This window comes from Tursiops truncatus, chromosome 7, assembly GCF_011762595.2.
Source record: "Tursiops truncatus isolate mTurTru1 chromosome 7, mTurTru1.mat.Y, whole genome shotgun sequence".
In the NCBI taxonomy this organism is placed as follows: domain Eukaryota; kingdom Metazoa; phylum Chordata; class Mammalia; order Artiodactyla; family Delphinidae; genus Tursiops; species Tursiops truncatus.
Genome location: NC_047040.1, coordinates 45458849 through 45474845, shown reverse-complemented (window position 1 = coordinate 45474845; position 15997 = coordinate 45458849). Strand labels below are relative to the sequence as shown.

At 31.4% G+C, this 15997-nt stretch overlaps 1 protein-coding gene across 8 annotated transcripts in view; it reads left to right on the top strand.

Annotated features, from left to right (window-relative positions):
* The window catches only part of GULP1 (GULP PTB domain containing engulfment adaptor 1), a 367352-nt gene extending 351673 nt beyond the window's left edge, over window positions 1-15679 (top strand). For 6 of the 8 annotated variants that reach the window (XM_073807501.1, XM_073807502.1, XM_033859966.2 and 3 more), the window contains 4 exons: window positions 1559-1783; window positions 3514-3652; window positions 7619-7713; window positions 13697-15679. In XM_073807501.1, the coding sequence (XP_073663602.1) occupies window positions 1559-1783; window positions 3514-3652; window positions 7619-7713; window positions 13697-13768 (531 nt within the window). In that variant the 3' untranslated portion in view covers window positions 13769-15679. The remainder of the gene's footprint in view (window positions 1-1558; window positions 1784-3513; window positions 3653-7618; window positions 7714-13696) is intronic. The other 2 variants (XM_033859964.2, XM_019931541.3) reach the window with 1 other exon arrangement.
* The last annotated feature ends 318 nt before the right edge of the window (window positions 15680-15997 follow it).

Genomic DNA, 15997 nt, shown 5'->3' with positions numbered 1-15997 from the left:
TTCTCCTAACTGTAATTTTAGTTACAACCTTTCACCATGAGGTTTATCAAAAGCCAGATTTGTGTTGGCTGCCTCCAGGTCCTATTAGTGTTGAAAAATCTCTGCAGTGTGACTTGTAGCTGAGAAGTCTGGCTCCAGGTCAAATCCTTTAGGCCCTACAAAGTTACAAAGTCTTTCCATGGCAAGCCTCATGGGAGAAAGCTGCCCTCCTCACCCCAGATTCAGTGCACTGCTTGGAGGAGTTGTAGTCAGGGACTCAGCCCTCTTCACCAACCAGGCTGGCCGCACTATTACGCATTAACTACATTCCCAGCCCAGGTACCTCCATTCAGAGCCCTCCTTATTGGAGGCCCTTGACCAAGGCCTCTCTTAAGTGCTTCATCTTTTGGGGGCCTTGAAAATACTTTTCTCCACTAGGATTCAGTTTTCAGTATTTTCTACTCCTAGTTCTTTTCCCTTTTCTTCCCTCTGCACTCCCATCTCCCCCTCCCCAAAACAAAACCAGCAGAAACCTTGTGTTCAGGGCTCCCTCCGGAGAGAGATACTGTCCTGCTTCTGTAATGATACTCCTGACCTTTGCCCAGTGCCATTCACTGGGGGAAAATGGGACATTGATGGAACCAGAACCTTCTTTCTGGCCTCTTGCTTACACTATCATTGTAAGTGAATAAAGGCTCAATTATTACATACTTTCATTTTGGTTGCTGTTTTAACTGACCACTCTGACATCTGGCCACTCAGCTTTGTCCAGTTCAGTACTTGACAGTAGCTTTCCATGATGTAATGGAAATAGCTTCCAAAAGTCATCCAAAGACTGATGTGCAGACCCAGTACAGTGTACTAGTTGCTTATTATTATTTATCTCTCTGATTTACTTGAGATGCTTGACAACTCCCTCTGCCCATCCCCCCAAAATTTTACCATTTGGAGCTTACTACCTATAGAAAGGGCATGATGATTGGAGTCAGATTGTTTTGAATTTTGGCTTTGCTTCTTACATACACAGGAGTAGCTCATAAAGAGTTTATGGGCCTTGATTCCCCTATCTTTATTATAATATGGATGTAATATTACTAATACTTCAAATGAATTTTTTGAGGATTAAATCTAAAATGTAAGTTGTAGCCCTTTTTGAAAATTCTACAAAGTCTTAACTTATACCAGACTTTACTCCTACTGACATTTTTTTTCTTGTTGCTATCCTTCCTTTTTCCCATCTCAGTACACAGAGGCTCTCTCAGAAATAAATCTGTAGGCATTTGTCATTTTTCTCTCCACTTTCTTCCTCTCAAGTCGTATTGAATGTAATATTTTATTAAAATACCTAAAAATGTAATATTTCAGTGAAAAATCATCAAATTAAACAATCCAGAATCTGAAGACTCTTGCAATAGGAAAAAATCTACTCAAACGATTTGTTTTAATTTTAGTAAAGTTATTTTGAAAGTACTTATCATTTTCACAAAATATCCTAATACATTTTCATATATACTTTTTTTCTTTTTCCTCCACATCTTCTTTCTTCTCCTTAGTATATTTTTCTGTCATTCCTTTACAGCTGCTGCACAAAATGTCTGATCATGAGCAACACGGGTTTCAGAGATGCTCACCTTCTTTCTGGCGTAGAACTGATGATTCATCTCCCTGTCTAAATATTTCTTCCATTACTGTCACTCCTGTCAACTCGCCTGATTCCAGACTATCATTGGGACTGTTAATACCACCACCTTCTAAATGTGGCCTTCCCAAGCCAATCAGTGAGAGCAGCATCCCAAGACCTCATGTAATTCGCTAAATAGAAAATGCTTTTTATTATCCCACGTATTTTTTTAATTCTGCCAAAATATGCCATTTATATAGTAATGAAAAAAATCAGGTATGTCTTGAATCGATGTGATGTGATCTGGGGCCCTTGTGTGCCATTTTTGCATCCTTTGGTCATCTGATCTCAGAGAGTTTCTAGTAGAGAGTGGTGGTCCAAATCCACAAAAAGATGAAATAGGACAGGTACTTTCAAAGATCCATCAGATATAGCAACTGGGAAATTAGGCCATTGTTGAGACTGGCAAAAGCTCTTTCAGTAGAGTTCAGCAAAAAGAGCAAAGTCTGGAATGGTCTGAGTTGAGGATTGGATGAAGTAAAAGGGCAAGAGATGTGATACCTCCTTCAAGGCCCTCAGCTTTGAAGGGAAGGGAAAGAGATATGAGAGAGGAGAGGAGTAAAGAGGCACTGGGTAAAGACCTTTTTGGTTGGTTTGTTTTAACAACAGTCAAGATCTGAGTATCTTTATATCTTGACAAAGAGGAGAGAGATGGAAGCCAGTGGAATTTGAGAGAGAGGCTGATTAGGAGAACAACATTCCTGAGTAGGAGGAAAGAGCTGAGGGATAAAGTTGCCTCCAAGTCTTTGGATAGTATTTGTAACTGATAGACTATCCATTAAAGTTAAAGTAAGTTGCTAAAGAAAGGGAGATGACAGCAATTTTCCTGCATGAAAAAATGTACTAACAGGTTTATTAACTGAATAGCAAATCTATCACTCTTTACACACAATCTATCACTCTTTACACACAATCAGCCTTTTTATCTTCACTACCTGCATCATCTGTGAATCAGTAAACAAATGTATTTTGAGAACACAAATTATAATATGAACCACTCTAAGCAATTCTAAACAATATTCATGTTCTTATAAGAAAAATAAATTTTTCTCACTATTTCTCTCCAAAATGGGAATTCTCTTTCTTTTATATCAATAGATGATATATATATATATATATAAAATAATTTTTTTCCCTATATGACAATCAAAGTGATGATTGTCTCATTCTTTCATTACATCCTAGCCCAGACTGGCCCAGATAACTTAATCATTTTGTGATTATAATTTATTTCACAAGGTAGCTATTTATTGTAGAAAACGATGAAGTCTTATTCTAAGAAGAAAAGTCACTGCAATGAATATAATAGTTGGCTCCATTACAGTTATAAGTACAAATTAAAATAGACTCCTTAAAATGTTTTTAAAATCATTGTCAATCGCTTTTGAATGGTTATATTTAAGATTCATCACTTATGTTCGGTTATTTCTGTCTAAATCTTGTAATCTTGTGCAAAATACATTACTGAAATCAAGGTTTTATATAAATAGTTTCTAACACGTTTTCAATTCTCTGATATAAGTGGCAATTATTTCTAGATATACAAAAAATCCAACATATCTTTTATATCTGTCTAGAATAGTATTATCACCATTTTTGCCATCATCTTTGAGAATATTTTTGCAGAAATTTTCTTGCCAATGAGCATTTAGCATAAGTGGTTGAGTCATATGAAATAGCCAATATGTAACTATTTTTTTTTTTTTGGTAACTATTTTTGATTTACAGAATGGCAAGTTCATATGACTCAACTGCATTTTTTGTTGTGTTTATATATGTTTTATATGTGTATGAAATATTTAGCATTATAATGTTTCTACATGGAATACTAATTCATGTTATCTTCATTGCAGGCAGGCAATGTGACACCTAAGTCTCCCTCCACTGACATCTTTGATATGATTCCATTTTCTCCAATTTCACACCAGTCTTCAATACCTACTCGCAATGGCACGCAGCCACCTCCAGTCCCTAGTAGATCTACCGAGATTAGTAAGCTTTCTAAACAAATCAATATTTTTGCTATATTTGTGTACATTTTAAATGTTTAATTAGCACTTTATGGGAAAGTATATATCTTAACAAGCTCACTAAAAATTTTAATCACTGAAGAATTATGTTTATATATATGTGCCAAATTCAGTTATTTATATTTTACTTAATAATTGAGAGTATACTACTAAAGACATCACTATTTGCATTTGAAACTATTTTATGAAAAATGATATTTTGGTATAGGCTTAGTTACATCATAATACAAAACAGTTATGTTTATTGTGTTGGGGTTATATTTTTAATGTTTTGTTTAATGATTAAGAACAGTCCTGTGGTAATTATTTTAATCATTTAGAACTCAGTTTAATTTTTTTATCATACAGTATATGGATAGTCTTAGTTAAAGAAATATATAAATCTATGAATTCCATGATTTATTTATTAACCCTATGTAAGTGTTCTTTCTTTGATATCTACAAAGCTATAAATGCATTGCTTTTCTGATTTACTTTCTGTATATCTGGAAGGAACATAAAAGTCTCTCTGACGAAGTAGAAAGCATCTAACAGATGTTCATCGTCAATGTCTTGACTATATTTTGCTCTGTGCCCTGTCACAGAAAGTGAAAGAATAGTTTCCAATGGCCATGATCAGTCATCAGGTCTAAAGGGGCACTGAAGAAAAGAGAGTTTTACATATTTTGCTTTATTGCATCCTCTCTGGTTCACATTTGAGACGTTTTCAATGTAACTCTGAAGTTTTAGCTTAAGGCTGTAAAGCACTTCAGAGCCTATAGTTTATTTGTTTCCCCTGCAGAACTCAACAAAGTGCATTGCACATTTTAGGTATTCAGTAAATTTCAGAGGACTAATTTATAAATACAAAGTAATAACATTAGAACTTTAAAAATCAGTGAACAAAAATATTTCAATACTTTTGTTGAAATATAGTACATTTAAATTCTTCTGAATATATTTTGTGTCAATGCAAAATATTTTTTTCAAGGAAATAATCCATAATATACATGTGTTTTTAGAAAATGTTGCCAATATCTTGATATCATAATGGGGAATTTTTTGTCCTTAAGAGTGTTCCAGATCTCTTCCTTTACCACTGTTCTTTACTTCCTTGGACTACATCAGTGTTTTGCTCATTCATGTATTTAATTCAATGGGCATTTGTTTAGTACATACACTAGACTTGGGTTACATGCTAGAATTTGAAATATAAATTAGAAGTGTATCCACAATGTCAGGTTTTAATCCAAGTAGAATATAAATTGAGAAGAGTGAATAGATTTTAAGATACTTAGAAGGAATAATCCATCAGGATGGTAACTGAAAGTTCAAACTCCATTATGATTCAGGATTTTGGACCAAATGTTGTTAATGGGAAAACGAGAGGTAGAGAGGGGGAAACTGATGAGCCTCTTTTAAATGTTAGTGAGTTTGAAATGCCTTTGGAAAATCTAGGTAGAGATGGTCAAATGGTTTTTAGGGATTTATTAATGAGAAACTGAAGTAATATCTTGCTATATTTTTTAATGTCTATCTATCCCAAATGCCAGAGTTTAGTAAATACAGCAGTATATCATTAGAAAGATTAGATAGATACATAGATAGATAGAAAGAAATGGAGTTCTGATTACCACTGTATTATATCTATCTATCATTTATCTATCAATCATCTTCTTGTCTATCTATACTAACAATTTAAGGACAGATTGTTCAACTCAGTTTTAATTGTAAGATTGTCTAAAACTGTAATCCAGTGGGCTTTTAGTAATAGGACTTTTTCTTTTAATGAAATCTTAAATGTATTCATTCATTTATTTTCTTTATATTTTAAATACATAAAAGCAGAAACCTACAAGATTGTTCCTTAGTTTCTCTCCTTACTGCCTGAGAACCCTAGTAGTTCTCCAGAGTATATTTTTGATCTTTGAATATGTATCAGACTTTAATTAATTTGTTTAATATCATGTTTCCTAATTGATTATAAATTACATGAGGGAAGGCACTTGACTCTAAAGTCCTTTCCTCAACTGTTTTAATCCACTGCCTAGCAAAATGTATGGCACATAATATGTGTTCAATAAATATTTAGTGGATAAACAAAAGAATGAGTGAAGTATCACCTATTTTTTTATTTTGCTCTTGTATTAGATTAAATAATTTTCATGTCATTAATTACATAGCAAATCTTTTTAAATTGAAAATTGGACTTATATGACTTTTTGTTATGAATTTTAGATCCATCTGAGCTGACCAAAATATGCCAAAGAGCTCTATTATATTTATTAATTTGCCTGGTATTGATATGTCTACTTAATATGTAAAGTAGTACTTTTTTGACTTGTGGGGGAGTTGTGGACCCTTGAGTATATGATAAAAGTTAAACCTCTTCACAGAAAAACACAACATGCCCACTCATATAAAATTTTGCATTGCATTTCAGGAATGTTAAGGATCCCTTAAGCCCATCTGAAATCTCTGGTGATTTTGAGTCCCAACTTTAGAAAACCTGTGTAATGAGAATCTCTGTTCCTCCTGACAACTCTATTTCCTCTTTATTAATTCATTTCTTTTGACAAGCATGTACCACATGTAAAGCATTGCTTGATGTGTTCGTGGTACAGTGGTAACCAGGATACACCTCCAAAGAACAGTTCCTCTTTTCTCTAAGTTCTGGTTTATTGCCTACAATAAACATCGGACTGAGGAAAATATATAGTAACAACAATAATAATACCCATCACTTATATGTATGGTGACAGTAAATTCCCATTTGTTTAGGAGTACCCTGTCTTATACCCTTCATCCTGGTGAAACTTGGTAGCACTCCTTTCACTCTTAAAAGTGTCTTTATTTGGAAGATAAATTATATGTCCTTCTTATTTATACAATACTTACCAGAACCAGGAGCTTCTAAACATTTTACATTTATTAACTTAATACATGAATCTGAAAAAATAATTGTAACTAGAGAAGCAAGAATCTTTCATAATGGGAGTCACAATGATTTAGAAGATATAATAGAACTCAAGTAGCATAAATATTATTTCTTACAAAGCATTTAATTTAGAGAATATAGTTTCCTGAAAAATGAAAGTCTTGATACATTATAAATTCCCTTGCCCATATATAATTTAATTTTTTGTCAGTTAAGGCTGCATTTAAATTGATTCAGAGGAAAGAAATTTCTTAAATTAAAAAGGAATTTTAAATCATAAATTAAGTCATAGTCCTATCAATTACAAACATCAATTTTAACTTTGATACTTCTTTAATGATTAAAAAAACAATGCAGACTTTAAAATATATGCACAGAGAGCTTTTTGATACTCAATTACTGCTATTTTTTTTAAAGGAAATTTGTTTGGGGGAAAAGAGGCATTTTTAAAGAACCTGTCTCATTGTGGTTATCTAGGAAGGTGATATGATTTTATACTACATGAGATGATGTGCCTTAAATTTTTTCTGGCTAAAAGGTGAGATTAAAGTACATGAACTGTGAGTTAAACTACTTCCTAATCTACTAGGTCCTACCTATTGCTTCGCTATTGTGTTGCAGAGTCATCAATAAATGGAATAGAGAAGTTTCAGTGAGTAATACGTTAATTTTAGTACATTTAAATTGCTTTAGTAAAGTGTAGGTATTGTAATATATTAATTATCAAATATTTGGCGAATTTGATATTAAGTCTTACTTAAAGACACAGAAACCTCTCTGAATAATAATTCTTTGTAACCAAATAGTTTTTAAATCGTCATAAAAGCGGATCTTTGCTTGCTTGTTGGTGTTTAACTAGTCTAAGCTCAGGAAAGCCCAACATAAAGTATGTGTGGATAGGGGCTCATTTGGTCATGCAGGTGCTTCTTTATATAATCCTGCCTTTGAAACCTAACTCACCCCAACTCACTCCTTGTCATTTCATATACTAAATTATTTTCTTCCTTTTAGAACGGGACCTATTTGGAGCAGAACCTTTTGACCCATTTAACTGTGGAGCAGGGGATTTCCCTCCAGATATTCAATCAAAATTAGATGAGATGCAGGTGACTATTTTAACAGATTGGCGCATAAATGTTTTTGTTTTCTTTTTTCTATGGGACTAAGAGAATGTTATTACTAAAACTACCCTTCCCTTGAACTGTTATCAACTTACTTAAAATAATTACTTTAAAATAACAATAACATACATTTAGTCCTAAAAATACTCAGACAGATGCTACGGATAAGGTTTCGTTGTGTTTTGTTCTTAATGGTGCGATTTACAGTGGCAAAAACATGGTTCTTTTTTTTATACAAAATAACATAAATTCTTCATGAGTTAATTATTCAAAATCCAAAAATTGAAAGGTCATTGCACTAGACTTATAAGATTTGATCTCAGTCTTAACAATTAACAATTATGAATTTCAGAATTGTGAACGGGTGAAGGAAAATCATTGTAAGAATGAAATCAGTCTCTTAAAAAGAAACATTGTAAAGGGGGTCAACTGTATGGTGCTGGTCAGAAAATAAACTTTTGGGAGCTTCCCTTCCCTGGCGGCGCAGTGGTTGAGAGTCCGCCTGCTGATGCAGGGGACACAGGTTCGTGCCCTGGTCCGGGAAGATCCCACATGCCGCGGGGCGGCTGGACCCGTGAGCCATGGCCGCTGAGCCTGCGCATCCGGAGCCTGTGCTCCACAACAGGAGAGGCCAAAAAGAAAAAGAAACTAAACTTTTGATGGTGAACACACTGTCCTGTGTACAGAAGTCGAAATATGATGTTGCACACATGAAACTTATATAATGTTATAAACCAATGTTACCTCAATTAATAAATAAAGCTGAGAGCTAAAACGAAGAATTCCAAAGGAAGAGGGGTATAAAATAATAGGAAGCATTGTAACTATAGTTCATAACTTCTGGGCTCTTACTGAAACAGCAGACACCAAATGACAGCTTCCTTAGGAATGTAGTCCAATTGAGTTTTCATTCCTTTCTCTCCCTTTTATTTTTCAATTCTGAATTGTTCTGGAAGTTTGAAGATATTGGTTTAGAAGCTTTGTACAGTGGGCGATGATTAGTAATTAGTCTTATAAGCACTATAATAAAGTCTTCTCTTTATATTTCCCTTTACATTTTGATGAAGTTATTATATCCTATTTTTCATCAAAAAGACAATATATACACAGAAGAATTCAGGCAGAGACCAATTATATGAAGCTGATTGAGAAGATGTGGTGAAGAGATGGAGTGGTTTTTATTTATTAGGCCTGGGTTAATACATTCACTCTCTATGCTTCATTTCCTGGGAAAAAAAAGTTGAGGGGTGGATTATGATCTTCTAACACTGATAAAACATTGCTTCCTAGAAAGATAATAAATATCCTTTCACTGATTTTGGACTGAAGGTGTGAAGCGGTCTTCTAGGTATTATGTGAATATCCTTATTATTATAGATATAATAATGCCTCTGCATTTTAAAAGTTGGATTGTTTAACATACCTTGAGGTTTTTAAAGAATATGTCAAAACAAAAATTTCTCAAGTTGGGTGATTTATAATTCCCTTTTGCATGAAAAATTATTTTAAATCCTTAATATTGACTTAAACTGTAAACTATTTCTATAACATTTCTTAAATATTTACAAAAAAAGTTATATACATTTTATCCTTATAGTTCTTATACAACTATTAATTCAAAACTTATAAATTAAACAAAAGCGAAATTACAACACCTAATAAAATTCAGATTAAGAACTTTAATATAACAGCATGGATTATTTTATTTGGCTGAAACGAAAACCACCAACATCATACTTCTGTTGATATCAGCATGTATCTTGTTTGATGACACAATTTCCCCACATCTTTTCGGTAGTTAAAATACTACGAGACTTTCATTCAAATAGTGCATGATTATTTAGTGAGAATGCTTTATTTATTTCATATGAAATAAATTTATTTTCCTTTTCATTAGTTTTACCAATTATGGTTGTACTACCTTGGGACTAATGCTTTTGTAAGAACAAAAACAAACATGGGCACTGATGTGGTAGTATTTGTTCTCAAAGGTTATACAAAACACAAAGACTTTCTATTAATATTTTTTAGATTTTCACACAACAAATGTTTTCTATAGATGTTTGAAGATAAGCCTGTATCTCCAGATTTTTGTAGAAACCCAGTTTGAGAAACACTATATTGAAATGATTTAATGGTATGGTAGTCAAATAATGTTACACTGTGGTATTTTTGCTTTTGTTTTCTTTTTGTCATTTCTAATATACTCTTAATGTCTTTTTTATTCTTTTCTGCTTTCATGGTGGGTAGCGCCAGAGATGGTTGGTATACTATTTTCATAATAATTTTAAGCAACTTATAACTTCTTAAAGCTAAACCTTAATATTTGCTTTATTTATTTAATAAATATTCAAAAAGCAGTTTCACATGTATATGTCTGATTATTAGTTTTGTTTAAAGAGGTTTTATAACCCATACTTGAAGTTATTTTTTCAATGACTCAATCACTATTGCATTGTCCACCTCATTGCTTGTCTGTTTCTTTTAGTACACGATGTGTTTGCAAGGTCACTTTAATTAAAGTAAAGTAATATTTTAACTAAAATTTATAACGACTTTTGTTATTAATCTTGTTAGCCTAATTAATTGAATGCACACATTTAGCTACTATTTTTATCTTTGCATATAATGTAAAAACTTAATACAGTATAATGGGTTGTATAAACTATATTGAGTTAATAAGCCTAGTGAGATTTTTAATTTTCCTCTTTTATTTCAGAGGAAATCATAGAAATATCTCATGAATGTAAGAATTTAAACAGAAATGTTAAGCCATAGTTTTTATAAATTGTTAGAAAATTAGATATTTATTTGAAATCAATTATATCCTTATATGATTTGACATAATTTAAACTTCTTAGTACATGTCACTGACAGGCAAATCAGTTTAATAGTATTGATAGCCCAGAAGTGTACCTTGTATGTTATAATAATTTAATACATTAAAAAAGGAGAGTGACAAGTCAATGAAAGAATTTTGCATTAAGTGATATTAAGTCAACTGGTTAATAATTTAGGAGAAGATCAATGTATAGCTGAAGCCTACAACAAATGCTCAGATAAATTTTAGAAACCTTGGGCAGTTTAAAATTTTTGAAATACAATTATATATATATCAGACTTTTGAATTGGAAAGAAATTTTTATAAGGAAAAGGAAAATATGTACATATAGTCACCTATAGAAGGTCTTCTATAGTTCTTTTAAATTTTCTCTTTAAAAAATATAACTATATCATGTACACATGATTAAAGTAAGTAGACAAATGATTAGGAAACTAAATAATCAACAGATAAATTAAAAAGTGTAGCTCACAAAATAAGACCACAGATGGCTATATACTTATAGACATGTTAAGTCTAATCAAAGAAAACATACAAATTAAGAACTATAAAAGCTATTTTAATCCAGCAAATTAAACATTATATTTTTTTACTAATATAGAGTGCAAATGAAATTGTGATGAAACAAGCACTCTAAATCATTGCTGGGCCAGTGTCAGTTCACAGCATCCCTTTGGGGAGTAATTTGTTACTAATACTTGTATTTCTGTTTGATGTCAAAAACTTTAATATAATCTATTCTGAGGAGAAAATAACTATGAATGTGGAAAATCTCTATGCATAAAAACATACAGTCAACCTTATTTATAACTATAAAGTACAGGAAATAAATTATATTAAAATTAATAGAACATTATAAAATCATCAAATTAGTTTTACAGGGACTCAAAATAATCAAGTTTGTTCTGCTAAGATTAAAAAAGAGTATAGAAATTTATATATAATATATCTAATACATTAAATAAGTTATATATAATATATATTTATATTAGTATTAATTTTTTTTAATTTATAGGTAGAAAAGAGGGAGACTCAAAGGACATACTTCAACATGTTAATTGTTGCATATGAGTTTTTTTCTTCCTTGATATGCTTTTCTCCATGTTTCAAAGTAAGAAAATGCAATTGGGGAAAGTATTTTATATAAAAATATATTTTTAATAATATATCAATAATAAGATCATTATTTTGTGTGATATGAGTTTATGATAGTTTCCATCACTACGTAAGTTGAATAAGCCTTATTTTCATTCAGACGTTTAAAATTCAAGAGGATATGGAAACCTTAGAAGGATTTAGAATGCATTAAGTCATGACTTACTAAATGAGGCCTGGAAGGAAGGGTCAGAAAATGTGTGGGAAATTTTAAGGGGAAAGAAAACCAAGGAGCCATATACCAATGTGTCTGTCAAAAGGGGTAATTAAGTTAATCTAAGACGACTCCTAAAGAATCCTTATAAAAACATGGAGATATTCTTGTAAGTGATATACAAACATTTTTTGTTGAAACAATGACCCCTATTTTACTTTGATTACTATTCTGCCTTTCATATACTGATAACACATTGATAAATAGTATTTTCAGGGTAACTGAAGTGATAGTGGTTTAATTTCAGAATGAACTGATTAAAAAACAGTGGTAAATCTTTCCAAAGGTAGTATATATCCACATTACTTACCTATCTATCTGTCTATCTATCTATCTATCTATCTGATATTCCAGAAGATGACATAGTACATAGATCCTCAGATAGCCAAATAAAATCTTTTAAAAAGCAGTTTATTTACAATATTTTCAGTTTAAAGTATTGACTTTTCTGAGTATTTGGCGGCTGTTTAAAAAAATATGCATACATGTGGCAAAATATTTCTCTTGTGACCAGAATAGGCTTTTAAAACAATGGTAAGTACTCTGACTTTTACTTAACTAAATATAATTTGTATTCCAAGTACCGAGAAGTACTTTTGAAAAATCCTTAAAGTGATGGCATTGCCGTGTGGTCTTTGTGCTTAGGCATAATGAAGAGTGTTCTTTAAACATTAACAGAGAAAAAGGTGTGGCTTGTATTTTGTAATGATTTTCTTCCTCTATATCATAATGTTTACTTTGGATTTATAGTAAGTACATTAAATACTGGTTCTAAATGAAAGTAACTTGAGGAAATGCAAATAGATATGCAATTGGCTAACACACGAGTAGATACCATCTAATCAAACAAAACACAAAGCAGAACAGAGGACAAAAGCCTTCTCTTAGAGAGAGATTTTCTTTTCCTCAGGAATAGACTTTTGTCTACATTTCATTTTATGAGCAAGGATGGGGATGGGGAAGGTGGTAAGACCAGAGATGGCCCATAGTTCAACTACCTTGTACAGAAAAGAAAAGAGCTGGAGAGTAGAGAAGGACAAACATCTTTACCACTAACTTTTAACTCAAAAATCTTCAAAAAAATTTTTTTCATGGCAATTGGGTACTTGGTCTCAATAAATCAAAAGAAATTTAACTTCTAGAAGCATCTAAAACATGCTAGAGGTGAGTGGAATTCAAAGCAATAATTTGCAGCTACAAGGCTAGTAGAGGAAGCTTTCTCCATGGCGAAGTGATCTGCAGTCCTGTGTTACACGTAGGATACAGCATTGCATTTAGGGAATACAATGCAATTTATTTTACCAGGCTCTGGATAGTGGTAACCAAGAAGAAAAGGTGAAAACTATCAGGCTGTCATCACCTTGAGGTCTAGCTATGTTACTTATATGAATATTGACCTTTAAAGCCAAGGTATTTAAGCAACAGTAGAATGACATAAAGTAGACTTCACTGAAAAGAAACATTTAAGTCTTAAAATTACTTAATTCCACATATTTCTGTTTTCTTCTATCTCTTATGAGTGCTAACCTCATGTATATTTAAAGCATTTAAAATGCTAACGGGTATAAAAGCATTTGATAAAAATTTGACAAGCCAACATCATTTGACATATAATTATTTCTTAGTTGATCAAAACATGAAGATTTCAACTTCTGCTCATACTCTCTTTCATTTATGGGTTGTTGTTTTTTTTTTTTTTTTTTTTTTTTTTTTGCTATGAGCATTTCCTATTTTAATGATTTTACTTTATTTTGCAGGAGGGGTTCAAAATGGGACTAACTCTTGAAGGCACAGTATTTTGTCTCGACCCGTTAGACAGCAGGTGCTGATGTCAAGAACAAGAGGTCTTGAATCTGTTAAATTTGTTTTGTATACATATCTATTATTCATTATTACTTATGACAGGTATTATACATGTACCAATATATTTTTGAATCTCATAACTTTCTGAAAATTATTTCAGTAAAATTTCCTCATACTTTCACTGTTGAACTGTAGCATTTTTTTTTAAAAACAACTCACTGTAAAGTAAATCATACTTTTATGTTCCTTTCTGTTTGTTTGTAGAAGAATTTATAATTGAAAGACAAATTATCCAAATATCTGCCTGTGTCTGAGCTCTAAACAATTAGCTTCTTCAAATTTAAGTTCATTCTCTAGGATGCTAGTTTATTACTGATTTCCCAAAAGCCATACCTTAAAGATACCTTTCAGAGTCCTGAAGAGATACACCAATGCCAAACTAAATATGTTCTATATTCAAACCAATAGACATGTTACCATTCATTAGACAGATGTCATTTTATGTATGAAATGTTGTTCATATTATTCGGAAAATGTAAACTTTGAATATAATACCACCAGATCATTTTAGCAGGTAAAATAACAAAAATATAAATTCCAATAATAATTAAACTAAATGTATTTAGAGTACTTATTAGTATAAGCAAGGTAATAATGTTAGTTATTGTTATCAGCTACACTCTAAATATTTATTTCATAAATAAAGATTGTGGAACAAATGAAAATTTGCTATTTACAAAACACTTAAAATAAAATTTAATTTCTAATGAGATAAGTTACATTACTAAACATCATCTGATCTGAAGTTTCTGAAAAAAACATTTGGAATATATGCTGTCTATAGTTGCAGTATCTATTACCCATATATACTTTACCAAATATATTTTTTCTGAACTGAATAAGACTATCCTTCCTATATTTTCTCCTTCGATAAAGATATTTTCTCACCAAAGTTTATTTTGTGATGACCCATTAGTTTTGATACTGTTAAAAATCTATGGCACCTGTTCTTTATGAATTATCAACATTATTTAGCAAATTTAATTTGTATCTGTTTTGTTAAACTCAGAATCTCATTTTTCACAAAAATGAAATTGCTGCTCAGTTTAGTCTTTAACATCAACAATAACATTTTCTTGCAGCTGATTCTTGATGTGCTGATGAACTCTGACTTTTAAAAATGTTTGTTTCTTACACCTTTGCCCATTATGTAACAGACTGTAATTTGTACTGAGTGCAGCAAAATTTATGGTCAAATTTATAATTTGGTTCATCACATTATAAGAAAAAAAATTAAATTAATGAAAATATGAGCTTAGATTGAGGGTAGATCTCAAAAATGTTTCTTTTCCTTTAGTCATGGGAATTTTCTTCACGTGCTAAAGGTACATTTTCACTAGGAACAGAAATCAAATAGGCTTATGCAATATTATATTTGTATGTATCCCCATAATGTTCTGTGGTGTATATAAGCCTTCTTGTTTGCTTTCTGTTATCTGCTAAGTTGTACCTTAATTAGAGGGTAGTATATGTTTCATAAAGAAGAGTCTTTATAATTTTGTTTGTCATATAGTATTTCGGAATTTGTATAATGAGGATGTTTAGAAGCCATATCAATGGCTTTTTTTAACAGATAGAATTTGTATTTTTATTGTACTTTATAAAGCTTTGTGTAATAGGCATATATTTAGTGGCGATTTATTATCAATGGTAACACAATAGAGTACTTTGCACATTTAAAATACGTTATTGTACCAATTTTCAATGGTAATCAGTTCTGCTACTGGCATGATTAAATAGTATATAATTGGTCATTAATTATGAACATTTATTTCACCAGTGCATTTTTATGAAGATACAGTTGCAAATTGTATTTCTATGTAAACTCAATGATATGTTTGATTTTGCTGAGAATAAATGATTTTAAATAAATTAAATTGTATAATTTATATTTGTATATGTAACTCATTAAATAACCTCTAATTAATTTAGACACATTCTGAAGCTAATTTCATGCCAGATTTTCCTGGTCATAGATTGGTGCCAAAAGAAAGACAGAAAGAGAAAGAAGAAAGCAGAAAAAGACTTTAACTTCATTTCTTACAGCCCACACACTTTTTAGCTTTATGATCAAACATAATTCAGTTGTGAAAACAATGGATTTCATCCTGCTGGTGAGAGAGGTCATAGTTTGGTTCCTTTCACCAGAAGCATCTGGTGTAATAACTGTATTACGTAAATATTTCTTTTCAGAA